Genomic DNA, 14,014 nt, shown 5'->3' with positions numbered 1-14,014 from the left:
CTATTAGTGGATTGAATTGTGTTTTCAAATGTTCCTCCAGCTAGCTTCAGTACAGTTGCGCAGCAGCCTCTACCCATACAGTGGTGCGCCATAGCAAGAATATGAGAGATATGGGAAAAAGACTGGAAATAAATTAGTAATAGTAGTAAAGTTGGAAGGGACCTTGGAGGTCATCTAGTCCAACCCCTTGCTCGGGCAGGAAACTCTACACCATTTCGGACAAATGGCTGTCCAGTCTCTTCTTAAAAACTTCCAGTTTGGAGCATTTACTGCTTCTGGAGGCAGGCTGTTCCACTGATTAATTGTTCTCACTGTCAGGAAGTTTCTCCTTAGTTCTAGGTTGCTTCTCTCTTTGATGAGTTTCCACCCATTGCTTCTTCTCCTGCCTTCAGGTGCTTTGGAGAATAGCTTAATTCCCTCTTCTTTGGGGCAGCCCCTGAGATATTGGAATACTGCTATCATGTCCCCCCTTGTCCTTCTCTTCGTTAAACTAGACATACCCAATTCTAGCAACCGTTCCTCATATGTTTTAGACTCCAGTCCCCTAATCATCTTTGTTGCTCTTCTCTGTACTCTTTCTAGAGTCTCAACATCTTTTTTACATTATTTGCATCGATATGTCCTGATGACAATTTTAAAGAAAACAAAAAAAAGGGTTTGCATAAATGGAAGAATTATTTCCTATGCTGTGATTGAGAGGTTTTGTTGGGGGAGGGGGCGATGACAACTTCCTCATTGGCTCAAAGGGGCGATTCGTTCAAAAAGGTTAAGAACCACTGGTCTACGCTACTGCCTCACTTGGCCCACAGATGTTTGTTTGCCTTTCGGCAGAATTCATTCATCAGCCCCTCCACTGCTGACCTCTGTCACTTCCACGGCCTTGACGTACAGGGTGTCCTTGCTTCACGACCACAATTGAGCCCAGAATTTATGTTGCTAAGTGAGAAATTTGTTGAGTGAGTTTTGCCCTGTTTTATGATTTTTCTTGCTACATTTGTTGAATGAATCATTGCGGTTGTTAAGTTAGTAACCCCGTTGTTAAGTGAATCTGGCTTCCCCATTGACTTTGCTTGTCAGAAGCTCGCAAAAGGGGATCACGTGATCCTGGGACACTGCAACAGTCGTAAATACGAACCAGTTGCCAAGCATCTGGATTTTGATCCCGTGACCATGGGGATGCTGCAATGGTCGTAAGTGGGAGAAAAAGTCACCTTTTTCAGTGCCGTTGTAAACAAACTATTGTTAAGTCAAGGAGTTCCTGTGTTTTATTGTTATTTCTATAGCCACCCAACTTAACCAAGTGACTCTGGGCAGCTTACAATTTTAAAATTTTGTTGTTGTTAGTTGTAAAGTCGTGTCCGACCCATCGCGACCCCATGGACAATGTTCCTCCAGGCCTTCCTGTCCTCTACCATCTTCTGGGGTCCATTTAAGCTCACACCTAGTGCTTCAGTGACCCCCTCCAGCCATCTCGTTCTCTGTCGTCCCCTTCTTCTGTTGCCCTCCATCTTTCCCAGCATTAGGCCCTTCTCCAGTGAGTCCTTCCTTCTCATTAGGTGGCCAAAGTACTTGAGTTTCAACTTCAGGATCTAGCCTTCTAAAGAGCAGTCAAGGTTGATCTCCTCTAGGACTGACTGGTTTGATCGCCTTGCAGTCCAGGGGACTCGCAGGAGTCTTCTCCAGCACCAGAGTTCAAAGGCCTCCATCCTTTGGCGCTCAGCCTTTCTTATGGTCCAACTTTCACAGCCATACATTGCAACTGGGAAAACCATGGCCTGGACTATACGCACTTTTGTTGGCAGGCTGATGTCTCTGCTTTTAGTATGCTGTCTAGATTTGCCATAGCTTTCCTCCCCAGGAGCAAGCGTCTTCTAATTTCTTGGCTGAGCCCATCTGAGGTGATCTTGGAGCCCAGGAAGATAAAATCTGTCACTACCTCCATTTCTTCCCCATCTATTTGCCAGGAATTGAGAGGGCCAGATGCCATGATCTTGGTTTTCTTAATGTTGAAACATCCATAAAATAAATAAATATAAACAGCAGCCGTGATGGTTAATACAGGCAGTCCTTGACTTACAACACTTTGTTTAGTAACCGTTCAAAGTTATAACAGCACTGAAAAAGGTGACTTAGGACCATTTGTCATACTTACATCTGTTGCATTATCCCCCGTGGTCACATGATCGAAATTCAGACGCCGGGCAACTGACTCGAATTTATGACAGTCGCCGTGACCCGGGATCAGTTGATCCCCTTCTGCGACCTTCTGGCAAGCAGAGTCAATGGGGGAAGCCAGAGTCCCTTCACAATTGTTTTCCTAATGTAACAACTGTGGTGATTGATTTAACAAGCGTCATACAATGCTGCAAAATCCACTTAACCATGTCTCACTTAACAACAGAAATTTTGGGCTCAACTGTGGTCATAAGTCGAGGACCACCTGTAGTGAAGGCAAGCAACAGGGCCCTTCACACACACACACACACGCACACACACACACACACACAGACACACACACACAGACACACACACACTGAGCCCCAAAGTGGGGTGCGTAGTCAAGCTTTCAAAGCTTTACAAGGAGCCTTGGGTCCTGATCCCCACTGCCCCACATCCAGCCCCGGACTTCACCTTCGACTTACCTTCTGGCTGAACTCCCGCGCTTTCTGCCTCCTCTCCTGATGCACGGCCTCTGCCCTCCGGATGAACTCCTCCACGCTGCTGCTAGCCCATCGCCGGAGCCGCCCCAGCCGCAGCAGTCCCAGCCTGAGGCCTCCATCCTGGCAGGATCGCATCACGGCAGCCGCATCCTCATAACGCCGGACGTGAGTGCCGTCGACTTCCAGGATGTAGTCGCCCGCTTTGATGCCCGCTTTGGCAGCGGGCGAGTCCTGAGCCACGCTTCCCACCTGCACGGGATCGCCTTCGTTGCAGGTCAAGGTGAAGCCAAAGTGTCCCTGCGGCCCCGGGGGAAGGTCCACCTGCCGGAGGCGGGAGACCACGCCGATGCTGGGGGGGACCTTCTCACACTGCCCGGCCAGGATCACCAGGGTCTCAGCATTCATGGAGGAAACAGGCTGTCCCTCGATCTCCAAAACCTGGTCTCCGGGCTGGAGGCCAGCCACCTGGGCGCTGCTGCCTTCCTCCACAGCCACGATATAGCAGGGACCATTTCCACGGATCTTAAAGCCAAACGCGTCCGGCCACCCAGCATTGGTGGCAGGCATGGCTGCAAAGGAAAAGGGGCCACACAGAAGAGAGTCAGCCATTCACCCCAAGCGAAAGAACAGTGGGTTGACTGCCATGCACACTGTATCAGGGGTCACCAACCTTGGCAACTTTAAGACTTGTGGACTTCGACTTCCAGAATTGTGGAAGTTGAAATCCACAAGTTGCCCAGGTTAGCGGTCCCACACTATGGAATGGGACAACTCGCTGCAGCCACCTCACCATGGCCAACTCTCTGTAGGACAACTAGTAATAGTAATACTAGTAAAGTTGGAAGGGACCTTAGAGGTCATCTAGTCCAACCCCTTGCTCAGGCAGGAAACCCTACACCATTTCGGACAAATGGCTGTCCAGTCTCTTCTTAAAAACTTCCAGTGTTGGAGCATTTACTGCTTCTGGAGGCAGGCTGTTCCACTGATTAATTGTTCTCACTGTCAGGAAGTTTCTCCGTAGTTCTTGGTTGCTTCTCTCCTTGATTAGTTTCCACCCGTTGCTTCTTCTCCTGCCTTCAGGGGCTTTGGAAAATAGCTTAATTCCCTCTTCTTTATGGCAGCCCCTGAGATATTGGAAGACTGCTATCATGTCCCCCCTTGTCCTTCTCTTCGTTAAACTAGACATACCCAATTCTAGCAACCGTTCCTTGTGTGTTTTAGCCTCCAGTCCCCTAATCATCTTTGTTGCTCTTCTCTGTACTCTTTCTAGAGTCTCAACATCTTTTTTACATCATCAGAAGGTAGCTAACTAATCATGGGCCAACTTGACACAGGGCATTCAACAATTTAATTATTTAAAATAATTAAGATTATTTTAGTTTCTGCCATTCACATTTCATTTTGTCCCTCTTTTGGTATCCTTTCTTTAATGATTCTATTCCACCATTTCTTCTACATGAGTGTAACTCTTTTCCCGCGCTAGGTTGTCCCACAGCAAGCTGGCTGTTGCGAGTGGTCCCTCAGCAAGTTGTTGAGAGCAAGTTGGCCACGGCAAGTTGTCCTAGACCCTCTGTACTATATTAAAACTTGTTTTGCCGGGCATGAAACTCTGCACTGCACCCCCAGGCACCCACCCTCCTTTCCCCCCCCCCCGAGGCAGTCCCTTGTTCTTTTGCTCTCTTCCCACAGTGGGGGCCTTGGGAAGATCTTGCACTGGCAAAATGAAGTGGCCCCATCTCTGGCATCTCATCTTCAAGAGGAGAGGGTGAGGATTCGGCTGGACAAGAAGCCATGCATAGAAACCAGTGGTGGGATTCAAATAGGTGGACAACTGGTTCTCTGTGTGGATGCTGCTTCTGGAAGTCCATTCTGGGCCTGGGCAACCAAAAAAATAGCTACCGGTTCTGCCGAAGTGGTGCAAACTGGCTGAATCCCACCACTGATAGAAACTAATCAAGGGACGAACCAACCTAGGTTTTTTAGTCACAAGTAATACTACATTAAGGGATCCCCTTTGCCGTGGGGTGCAAAGCCTGGGCTTCTAGCACCACCATCAATGACATGAAGAGTACAATTGATGAATCAGACATGGGGAACCCAAAAAGCCGACGCAATCCTAGATTGCCTTAACAGAGGACTAGAATCAAGATCATATGAAATATTAGTACTGCTTTATAAAGCCTTAGTAAGAGCAAACTTAGAATACTGCATTCAGTTTTGGTCACCATACTGTAAAAAAGATGTTGAGACTGTGCAAAGAGTGTAGAAAAGAGCAACAAAGATGATTAGGGGGCTGGAGGCTGAAACATATGAAGAACAGTTGCAGGAATTGGGTATGTCTAATTTAATTAGAAGGATTAGGGGGGACATGATAGCAGTCTTCCAATATCTGAGGGGCTGCCCCAAAGAAGAGAGGGGTCAACCTATTCTCCAAAGCACCAGAGGGCAGGACAAGAAGCAACGGATGGAAACTAATCAAGGAGAGAAACAACTAGAACTAAGGAGAAACTTCCTGACAGTCAGAATAATCAATCAGCGTAACTGCTTGCCTTCCAGAAGTTGTGGGTGCTCCATCACTTGGCGGTTTTCAAGAAGAGATTGGCCAACCATTGCCTGAAATAGCATAGGGTTTCCTACTTGAGTCGGGGGTTAGACTACTAGAAGATCTCCAAGGTCCCTTCCAACTCTTATTTTGATTAATCAGACATGGAGAACCTTCCTGCAGCACATTTTATGTCCTGGATTACAATTCTATTTGTTTTTGGGCCCTTGAGCCAGTGCTGACTCCTGGCACTGCCTGGGCCAGTCCCTGCAGCTTTCCTGACATCACATCCCGAAGTGTTTTGCCCTCACTACCTCCTTCTTCCTAGGGCTGAGAAAGAGAGTGACGGCTCCAGGATCCCCAGGCGTTTTTGTGCCTAAGGTGGGAGGGCAACTCACAGCCTCTTGGTTTCTAGCCTGGTGCCTTAAGCACAGCCCCCAAGTAGCTCTCAGAAGGCAGACCCTTTCCAAAGGACAAATGAGTTAAGACTCCTGAAGCAAGACTTCCTTAGCCGCTTTGGAGCATATGAAGAGAAGGGCTTCTTATTCCTTTAGATCAGTGGTTCTCAACCTTTTTAATGCCGCAACCCTAGCCGGTCATAAGTCGAGAACTACTCAACCGGTCGTAAGTCGAGGACTACTCAACTGGTGCAGCACCGTTTGCAGAATGGGACTTTTGGCGGGCTCAGCAGGGCAGAGACAGCCTGGACAATTCCTATTGGCTTTTGAAAGCCAGTAGAATTAGACTCTATTCAAGAGAGTCTATTCTATTGGCTTTCAAAAGCCAATAGAAGAAAAGGGAGGAGCACAGCTAAGGAAAAGGGGGGAAAAATGGCGGACTGCGTTGTTTGGCGACCCTCGTGAAATGGTCGTTTGACCCCAAATGGGGTCCCGACCCACAGGTTGAGAACCGCTGCTTTAGATGGGTAAATACTTTGTTGTAAGAATGTCTGTGTGCTTTGTTTTGGCCTCTTTTACAGCAGAAGGCGGCAGCACTGGGGGGGAATGAAGGCTGCCACTCAATCTGGGGGCAGAGGATAAATGGGCGGATGATTCTGTGGGATGCCCATTTTATGTTTTTGAAAGAGTTTTAAAAGTAGGGATCGGAGCAGATTCCCCCCCCCCCAATTCACACCGAAAGGCTCCAGTATCATGGAGTCCAGAGAGTCATTGACTGCTAATTCTGTCTCTTCTTTTTCTTTTCCTATTTACCCCTGTTGGTTGGCTTTTTCTGTCTTCCCCTCTTCCTTCTCTTCCTTTTCTTCCTCCTCCTCTTCCTTCTTCCTCTTCCTTCTCTTCTCCTCCTTCTTTCTCCTCCTTCTCCTCTCCTTCTCCTTCTTCCACGTAAAATATTTTCTTTGGACAGTCCTTCATGCAACAATGAAATAGACTATCACTTCAGCTTATGCCACAATACTGGAAGTGTTAGTCTGAAAGTTGCCACAGCTCTTTTGTCATTTATAGCCTTGACTGATGTTTTCCCACCTAACCTTCGCATGTCCAAGTATAGCTGTTTAGCTGCAGAATCTTGTAGCTAATTGAGAAGTTTTTTTTTTCCTGTGTCCTGCTTCCTTCTCATTGACGCAGTTTCATCACATTATTGTGATGGCCCAATAAATTTGTAGATCCCCAAGAAATGCAAGGAACAGAAGGCCTCCTGCTTGAGCAAGGGGTTGGACTACAAGACCTATTCTATTCTATTCTATTCTATTCTATTCTATTCTATTCTATTCTATTCTATTCTATTCTATTCTATTCTATTCCATTCCATTCCATTCCATATCCTATCCTATTCCATTCCCTATCCTATCCTACCCTATCCTTATTATTCTATTCTATCCTTATTATTCTATTCTATTCTATTCTATTCTATTCTATTCTATTCTATTCTATTCTATTCTATTCCATTCCATTCCATTCCATTCCATTCCATTCCATATCCTATCCTATCCTATTCCATTCCCTATCCTATCTATCCTATCCTATCCTATCCTATCCTTATTATTCTATTCTATCCTTATTATTCTATTCTATTCTATTCTGTTCTGTTCTGTTCCGTTCCGTTCCGTTCCATTCCATTCCATTCCATTCCATTCCATTCCACTCCACTCCACTTCACTCCACTCTATTCTATTCCATTCCATTCTATTCGCTTTCTTCTTCTGTTTATGAAACATTACAATTTGAAATCCAAGCACAAAGAAGGCCTGAATTATAACTGGAATGGCACAGTCCAACCCTTGTAGGGGGCTTCCTATCTGAAGGAGGCGAACTGGACTCAAAGCCAAAGTCTCAGAGCACCAGATCAATACTTGCTAGCAAATTAATAATGCCAGCAGAGGGGGCTTCAGCATTTAGGAATGCATATCGAGAGGGATTCAGAAATTTGAAGGAGGAATGTAAGACAATACCACTTCCTGCTACAAAGATGGGTTTGATGGGTGTAAGGTGACCATTGATTATCTTGCAAACGGAGCTTATGCTTGATTAAAAGATGATTCCTCTCTGAAGTCTCTGGAACAAGGTCACCGTGAAACATTTCAAGAACGATGGCAGAAATGAAACAAATCATAAAACTCTAGAATTGGAAGGGCCACCAAAGTCAACCTGTCTCCTTCTCTGCATCTGGAGATCCTCATGCCCACCAAGGTGCAACTGGCCACCAACAGACCAAGGCACAGGGACTAGAAGAAGGTATCTGACATTTGGTCCTTCTGGTCCAGCTGTTCTCCAGGATCATCAGCTGAGAAAGTTATCCTCCATCAGTTACCTCTCGGCACTTGAAACAGACAATGGCGGCGATTGAAGCCCTGCAGGCTAACACAGCGGTTCTGCAGGTTTTACGTCCTTTATAAATGTGTTCCATAGCCAAAGTCATTAATCAGATTTTCATGAGTACTCATTGTTTTGATGCAAGAAGCATGATTTGTTTTTCAGAAACCAGCAAGATATCTCTTCCATACTAATTGGGCAGTAATTTTCATATTACAAAAAAACAAAGACTAGTTTAAAATCTGTCATCTAATTAATTAGGAATGCTGATTGAGCCAGCTGCATTTATTTTCCCCAATTATTGCAGTTTGGGCCAGTTTGGGTTGGGAGGGAGAGGGATCCTCTGAACGCAACGGCCATTGAGGAGGTTCAGCAGCACAGAGGTCTCCAACCTTGACCACTTTTAGACTTGTGGACTGGGCCAACTGGGGAATTCTGGGAGTTGAAATCCACAAGTCTTAAAGTGGTCAAAGTTGGAGACATTTCTCATCAGGATGTGCCCCAGAGACAGAACTCTTGGAATATTTCTTCCAACAGACATCCTTTATTAAGAGAAAATGGTTGCAGTTTTTCTCGCGGGAAAAAAAAGATCTTGCAAAGTTGGAATTGATTGATTGAACTTTTTAGTCCCACCCAGTTACCACTGCAGCCACGCCCAGCCAATGGGCCACACCCAGCCAATGGCCACACCCACCCGGCACCCAACGATGCATAAGTGGGTTTTGGGTTGCAGTTTGGGCACTCAGTCTCTAAAACAGCGGTTCTCAACCTGTGGGTTGGGACCCCATTTGGGGTCGAACGACCATTTCACGGGGGTCGCCAAACAATGCAGTCCGCCATTTTTTTTCCCCTTTTCCTTAGCTGTGCTACTCCCTTTTATTCTATTGGCTTGAATAGAGTCTAATTCTATTGGCTTTCAAAAGCCAATAGGAATTGTCCAGGCTGCCCTGCTGAGCCCGCCAAAAGTCCCATTCTGCAAACGGTGCTGCACCAGTTGAGTAGTCCTCGACTTATGGCCGGTTGGGGGTCGCGGCATTAAAAAGGTTGAGAACCACTGATATAGAAGGTTCGCCATCACTGGAATAGAGAGAGCCTCTTCATGGCTTCCAACTCGCCAAGCAGCTCAAAAAGTGCCTCCTTGTGTGAAGCATCTTCCCCTTAGCATAGGGGTCCCCAACCTCCCAGCCATGACCCACTACCGAGCCATGGCCTATTCACAACCGAGCTGTGGGCTGGCGCACATACCCGTGCACACATCTCAATTTGCATGAACGGTAGCTGGTGCACACGCCCATGCTACGCAGCTGCACTTGCAGTCAAGCTGTGTGTGCATGTGCATGCGTGCCACTCACATGCATTGAGCTGCGCTCACACAGCCCAGTTCCCCTTTTCCCATCCCTCCAAGCTGGGCCGCCAAGCCACAAAGGTGAGGGACTGCTGCCTTAGCACCCTTTTCAAAGCCTTGCAGGAGCAGTGAGGAAGAGTTTAGATTAGGTGGTCCAGGACCAGACACCTACATCCCATTACTTGGGAGTGATGGAGAGAAGTTTCCTCCATGTTCTAAGATCAGGACAAGGATCCTAGTGAGTTGGCCTGGCTAAAAAATAATGAGAGCAAACTTGGCTTCTTAGGGCTTAAGAGGTTGGAGGGGAGCATTCTAGCCTTCCTGCCTGATGACCTAGGTCAGGGGTAGGCAACCTTGGCTCTTTTATGACTCGTGGACTTCAACTCCCAGAATTCCTGAGCCAGCCATGCTGAGGGAAAAGAAAGAGGTTTCCAAGCTAAACCCTGCTGGCTCAGGAATTCTGGGAGTTGAAGTCCACCAGTCAGGAAGGGGCCATAGTTCCCCCATGCTGGCTCAGGAATTCTGGGAGTTGAAGTCCACGAGTTATGAAGGGGCCATAGTTCCCCCCATGCTGGCTGAGGAATTCTGGGAGTTGAAGTCCACGAGTCATGAGGGGGCCGTAGTTCCCCCATGCTGCCTCAGGAATTCTGGGAATTGAAGTCCACAAGTCTTAAAGTTGCCAAGGTTGAGGACCCCTGATATAGGGCAGGGGCGGGGAACCTTGGCTCTTTTATGACTCGTGGACTTCAACTCCCAGAATTCCTCAGCCAGCCATGCTGAGGGAAAAGAAAGAGGTTTTCAAGCTGAGCCATGCTGGCTCAGGAATTCTGGGAGTTGGAGTCCACGAGTCCTAAAAGAGCCAAGGTTGCCTACCCCCGACCTAGGAGCTTCAGGAAGCTGGAATCTCCTCCTCAAGCTACGAGTGACCACTTTCAGCCCCGAAGCACTTCCAGAGTTTAGGCCATAAATGGCATCTTTATCTGCCTGCTCTTCAGCAGTCTGCACCCAGAAGATCCGCAGAACAGCTTCTTGCAAGACTGCATTGTTCTGTGCATACCTCAAAGGTGTACAGGTAGTCCTCATTTAGTGACTGTTCACAGTTGTGATGGTGATGAAAAAGTAATCGTATGACCAATACTCACATTTGTGATCTTCGCAGGTCTGTGAAGCAAAGGAAAACCGAGCACGGTTTTGGTCAGTGACCACTTCGCTTAACAAGAAGGTTGCCGGTCACAATTATGGTTGTTAAACGAGCACTACCTGTAGTGCCGAGTGCCAGAACCTCAGCAGGTGACAGTACCTGGCTAGCCTCAGCAACGAAGCTGGATCAAGACTGGCTAAGTCAGTGGTTCTCCCCTGTGGGTCGGGACCCCATTTGGGGTCGAACGACCATTTCACGGGGGTCGCCAAACAACACAGTCTGCCATTTTTTCCCCCTTTTCCTTAGCTGTGCTACTCCCTTTTATTCTATTGGCTTTTGAAAGCCAATAGAATAGACTCTCTTGAATAGAGAGAGCCAATAGGAATTGTCCAGGCTGTCTCTGCCCTGCTGAGCCCGCCAAAAGTCCCATTCTGCAAACGGTGCTGCACCAGTTGAGTAGTCCTCGACTTACGACCGGTTGAGTAGTCCTTGACTTACAACCGGTTGGGGGTCGTGACATTAAAAAGGTTGAGAACCACTGGGCTAGGTGGCAAGCTAGACAGGAAGTCAGAAGATTACAGAAGATGGCAAAGTGCAGCTGTCAAGAAAATGATACAGATGTAGACTTCAAGGAGATTAATGTAGAAAAGTCCAATTTGGGAAAATGAGGACTGCCAAGAGCTTCTCTCTCCCCTCATCCCCGTCCCCCTTTGAAAGCTTACTTGTTTCCTGCAAGGCCGAACAGCACCGGTGGCTGGGAAGGAGCACTCTGGCAGAGCTTCGGCACTTCTGGATCAGTTACAGCCCCATGGGGCAAGCGGCTGAGTTTCCATGGCAAATAGTCTCCCGTGCAGTAATTTAATAAGGCCATCTTTTGCAGCCTAGTCTAGCCAGGAAGAGACAGGCAAGGCCTGGGGTGGATGGGCAGCAGAGCAGAGGGACTGAAAGATTCAGCAGCTGAGAGAGATGGAAGGGCTGCTCCCTTGCACACTCACTGTGGGCCGTCCCTTAGAAGCAGTTTATGGGAATTGTAGTGGCACACAACTGGGAGGGCCAGAAGGCTTCAGCCTCCAAAATGAGTGAGCCATGGAGCCACCTGGCTGACCCCTTCCGAATCAAAGCACAGCCAAAGCAGTCCCATGGCTGAAGGGCAGAGGAGGAGCTGACCATCCCTCCGGCCCATCACAGGTCAGCTGCAGCCATGCAAAGAGTAGGGTGACCAGCTGTATGGCAAATGAGGCTATGCCTCATGTCTTCCATCCAGGAGGCCTAGCTTAGAATCAAATGCTGTCCAGGTTTTGGAGTATCTTGTTTTTTTTCAGTTCCATTCAACCATTCACATATTGTGAAATTTGTAAATGATTTGTGTCTTTCTTTTCCTAGTCCATCCACAGACGCAACAGTCTAGATTCGTGTTATTTATTTCCTGATTCCAGAAAGCAGCTTTCATCCAGCCCCTTTCCCATATATACAATCACTCGACTTGTCACCATGAAATTTGGAACGTTGTCAATTCTAGATTATTGTTAAGTGTTATGTCCTTGAAAATAAAGATGAGTTGAAAAATACTGTGACTGAAGAACCAACTCTTGCTGATGCTGGAAAAAGTGATTTCATAGGCATGTCGGCCTAAGGATTTTTTTTAAAATAGTTTTTCGCTGTAAGTTTTGTTATGGGGGGCCAAAGAAATTCAAAAGCTACCGAGTCCTCCTCTCCTTGCCCATTTGCCCTCCTGTCCAGTTGCCAGTGTCTGTCCCCCCTGAGCAGGGGGCTGGACTAGAAGACCTCCAAGATCCCTTCCAGCTCCGATTCTGAAGTCCATGCTTGCAGGTCATGTCTTCCTGTGGGTTCCACCAGAGGGGCCTAGCCTGGGGGCCATGGGTCACCTGGTGGGGCCCAGGAGTGCCTTTCTGCCCCAGGTGGCACATTTTACATTTTGTATTTATCTTTATTTATCTCAAAGGTGCCTTTTCAAAGGGCAAGTGGACTGTTAATTTGTTTTCCTTTGAGAAAAAAGTTTTTTTTTCCCCTTTGAGGAAAAAGAAGACGTTTCTCTTCTCATCCAAGAAGCTTCACCGGTTCTGGCAGGATGGGGGGGCAATAGGGTTACTTCTGACTGAATATGGGGGGTGGTGTTGATTGGAAGGATGATATTTCTTTGCAGCCATCTGGTCGTCAGCGCTTATATTTGGCTGGCTGTTCCATCTTTTTTTCTTCTTTCTTTAAACAAGCCCTGGAAGCACCGCGCAGACCGAGACCAAAAGACCGCAGCTCCTTCACCGACCGCCGTTAGTCTAATGGCGCTTCCCACTTAAGCCTCAACGCAGCGGAGCAGCTCCTACAATTCCCATCCCGCCTTCTCGAGCGCGCGCGTGTGACGTCACGAGGGCGGCCGGCTTCGGACCTCGCGGATTGGATAATCGCTTGCCCCGCCCCCGCCCTCGAACCGTCATGGCGGCGCCCGTTCCGGGGATCACGTGAGCGAAGGAGCCGGTCGCGGGTCCGTTGCTAAGCGACGCGGGGGCGCCTCGTCTCCCCTGGGGGGGGGCTCCTCTGCCTCTCGGGGGGTGGTTTGCAAGGAGGCGGCCTCGAAATGGCTCTCGGGGGGCCTCGCCTCGACGACGCGGCCGCCATAAGACCGGGCGGCGGGGGAGCCTCTCCCGAGTCCGGCGCGACCCTTCTGGGGGCTCCGGGGAGGCCGCCCGCCTCCTGTCTCGCCGCTCTGGCTCCCTTAGGTGCGGCTGGCAGGAACGACGGGGAGGGTGGAGCAAGATACAGGTAGTCCTCGACTTACAACGGTTCGTTGAGTGACCGTTTGACGTTACAGTGGCATACACAAAATACATATTTTTCACACAACTGTGGCAGCATCCCCTTGGTCACATGATCAAAATTCAGCCAATTGGCAACTGACCCATGTTTATGACAGTTGCCCTGTTCTGGAGTCACGTGATCTGCTTTTGCAACCAAAGTCAATGGGGAAGCCGGATTCACTTTGCAACCGTGCTAACTAACTAAACAACTGCAGTGATTCAATCAACAACTGTGGGAGGAAAGGTCGTAACATTCACTTAACTGTCTTGTTTAACAACTGAAATTTTGGGCTCAATTGTGGCCGCATGTTGAGGACTACCTGTACCCCTGCCTGCCCTGCAGCCCATTCCTGCTTCGCTCCAAAGGCCTCCACGCAAACCATGGCCGGAGGGGGATCGAGCCCTGCTCCCCCCTTGGGCAGCTGTGCCCAGACGGAGCCCTGGTGAACCTCCCCAGGGGCACCGATGTGGAAGCCACACTCGGCAGGTCTCCTTGGGCCCAAAGGGGAAATAAGGCATCGGGCCGCAAGCTGCTAAGGCGTGTGTGGATTTTGCAGGGCAAGATGGACTTTGTGATCCTCTTCGGCCTGTATCTCGGCCTGGTGCTGCTCAGCGTGGTGGTCTGCATCTCCTCCCGACGGGAGCAAAGCTTCTCTTGGAGGCTCATCAGGGGCACAACGCAAGTAAGGGTCATCCAGCTGTGTGCCACTTTCTGCCCTTCCAACACAAATCTTCACACCTC

At 48.5% G+C, this 14,014-nt stretch overlaps 2 protein-coding genes across 7 annotated transcripts in view; one reads left to right on the top strand and one right to left on the bottom strand.

Annotated features, from left to right (window-relative positions):
- Positions 1–14,014, bottom strand: part of LOC120310857 (Grid2 interacting protein) — a 102,846-nt gene that overhangs the window by 85,027 nt on the left and 3,805 nt on the right. The window contains exons 1-2 of one of the 4 annotated variants that reach the window (XM_039349732.1): positions 11,182–12,805; positions 2,643–3,229 (exon numbers count right to left, since the gene is read on the bottom strand). In XM_039349732.1, the coding sequence (XP_039205666.1) occupies positions 2,643–3,227 (585 nt within the window). In that variant the 5' untranslated portion in view covers positions 3,228–3,229; positions 11,182–12,805. Of the gene's footprint in view, positions 1–2,642; positions 3,230–10,460; positions 10,568–11,181; positions 12,806–14,014 lie in introns of those variants that run through there. The other 3 variants (XM_039349729.1, XM_039349731.1, XM_039349730.1) reach the window with 3 other exon arrangements.
- ZDHHC4 (zinc finger DHHC-type palmitoyltransferase 4) overlaps positions 12,859–14,014 on the top strand; it is a 10,740-nt gene continuing 9,584 nt past the window's right edge. For 2 of the 3 annotated variants that reach the window (XM_039349736.1, XM_039349737.1), the window contains exons 1-2: positions 12,859–12,959; positions 13,830–13,955. In XM_039349736.1, the coding sequence (XP_039205670.1) occupies positions 13,836–13,955 (120 nt within the window). In that variant the 5' untranslated portion in view covers positions 12,859–12,959; positions 13,830–13,835. The remainder of the gene's footprint in view (positions 12,960–13,829; positions 13,956–14,014) is intronic. The other variant, XM_039349735.1, reaches the window with a different exon arrangement.

This window comes from Crotalus tigris, unplaced genomic scaffold (genome assembly GCF_016545835.1).
Source record: "Crotalus tigris isolate CLP2741 ecotype Arizona unplaced genomic scaffold, ASM1654583v1 scf7180000018301.7375997, whole genome shotgun sequence".
Taxonomy (NCBI): domain Eukaryota; kingdom Metazoa; phylum Chordata; class Lepidosauria; order Squamata; family Viperidae; genus Crotalus; species Crotalus tigris.
The sequence above is the reverse complement of the archived record's forward strand: the minus strand, read 5'-3'. Positions and strand labels throughout refer to the sequence as shown.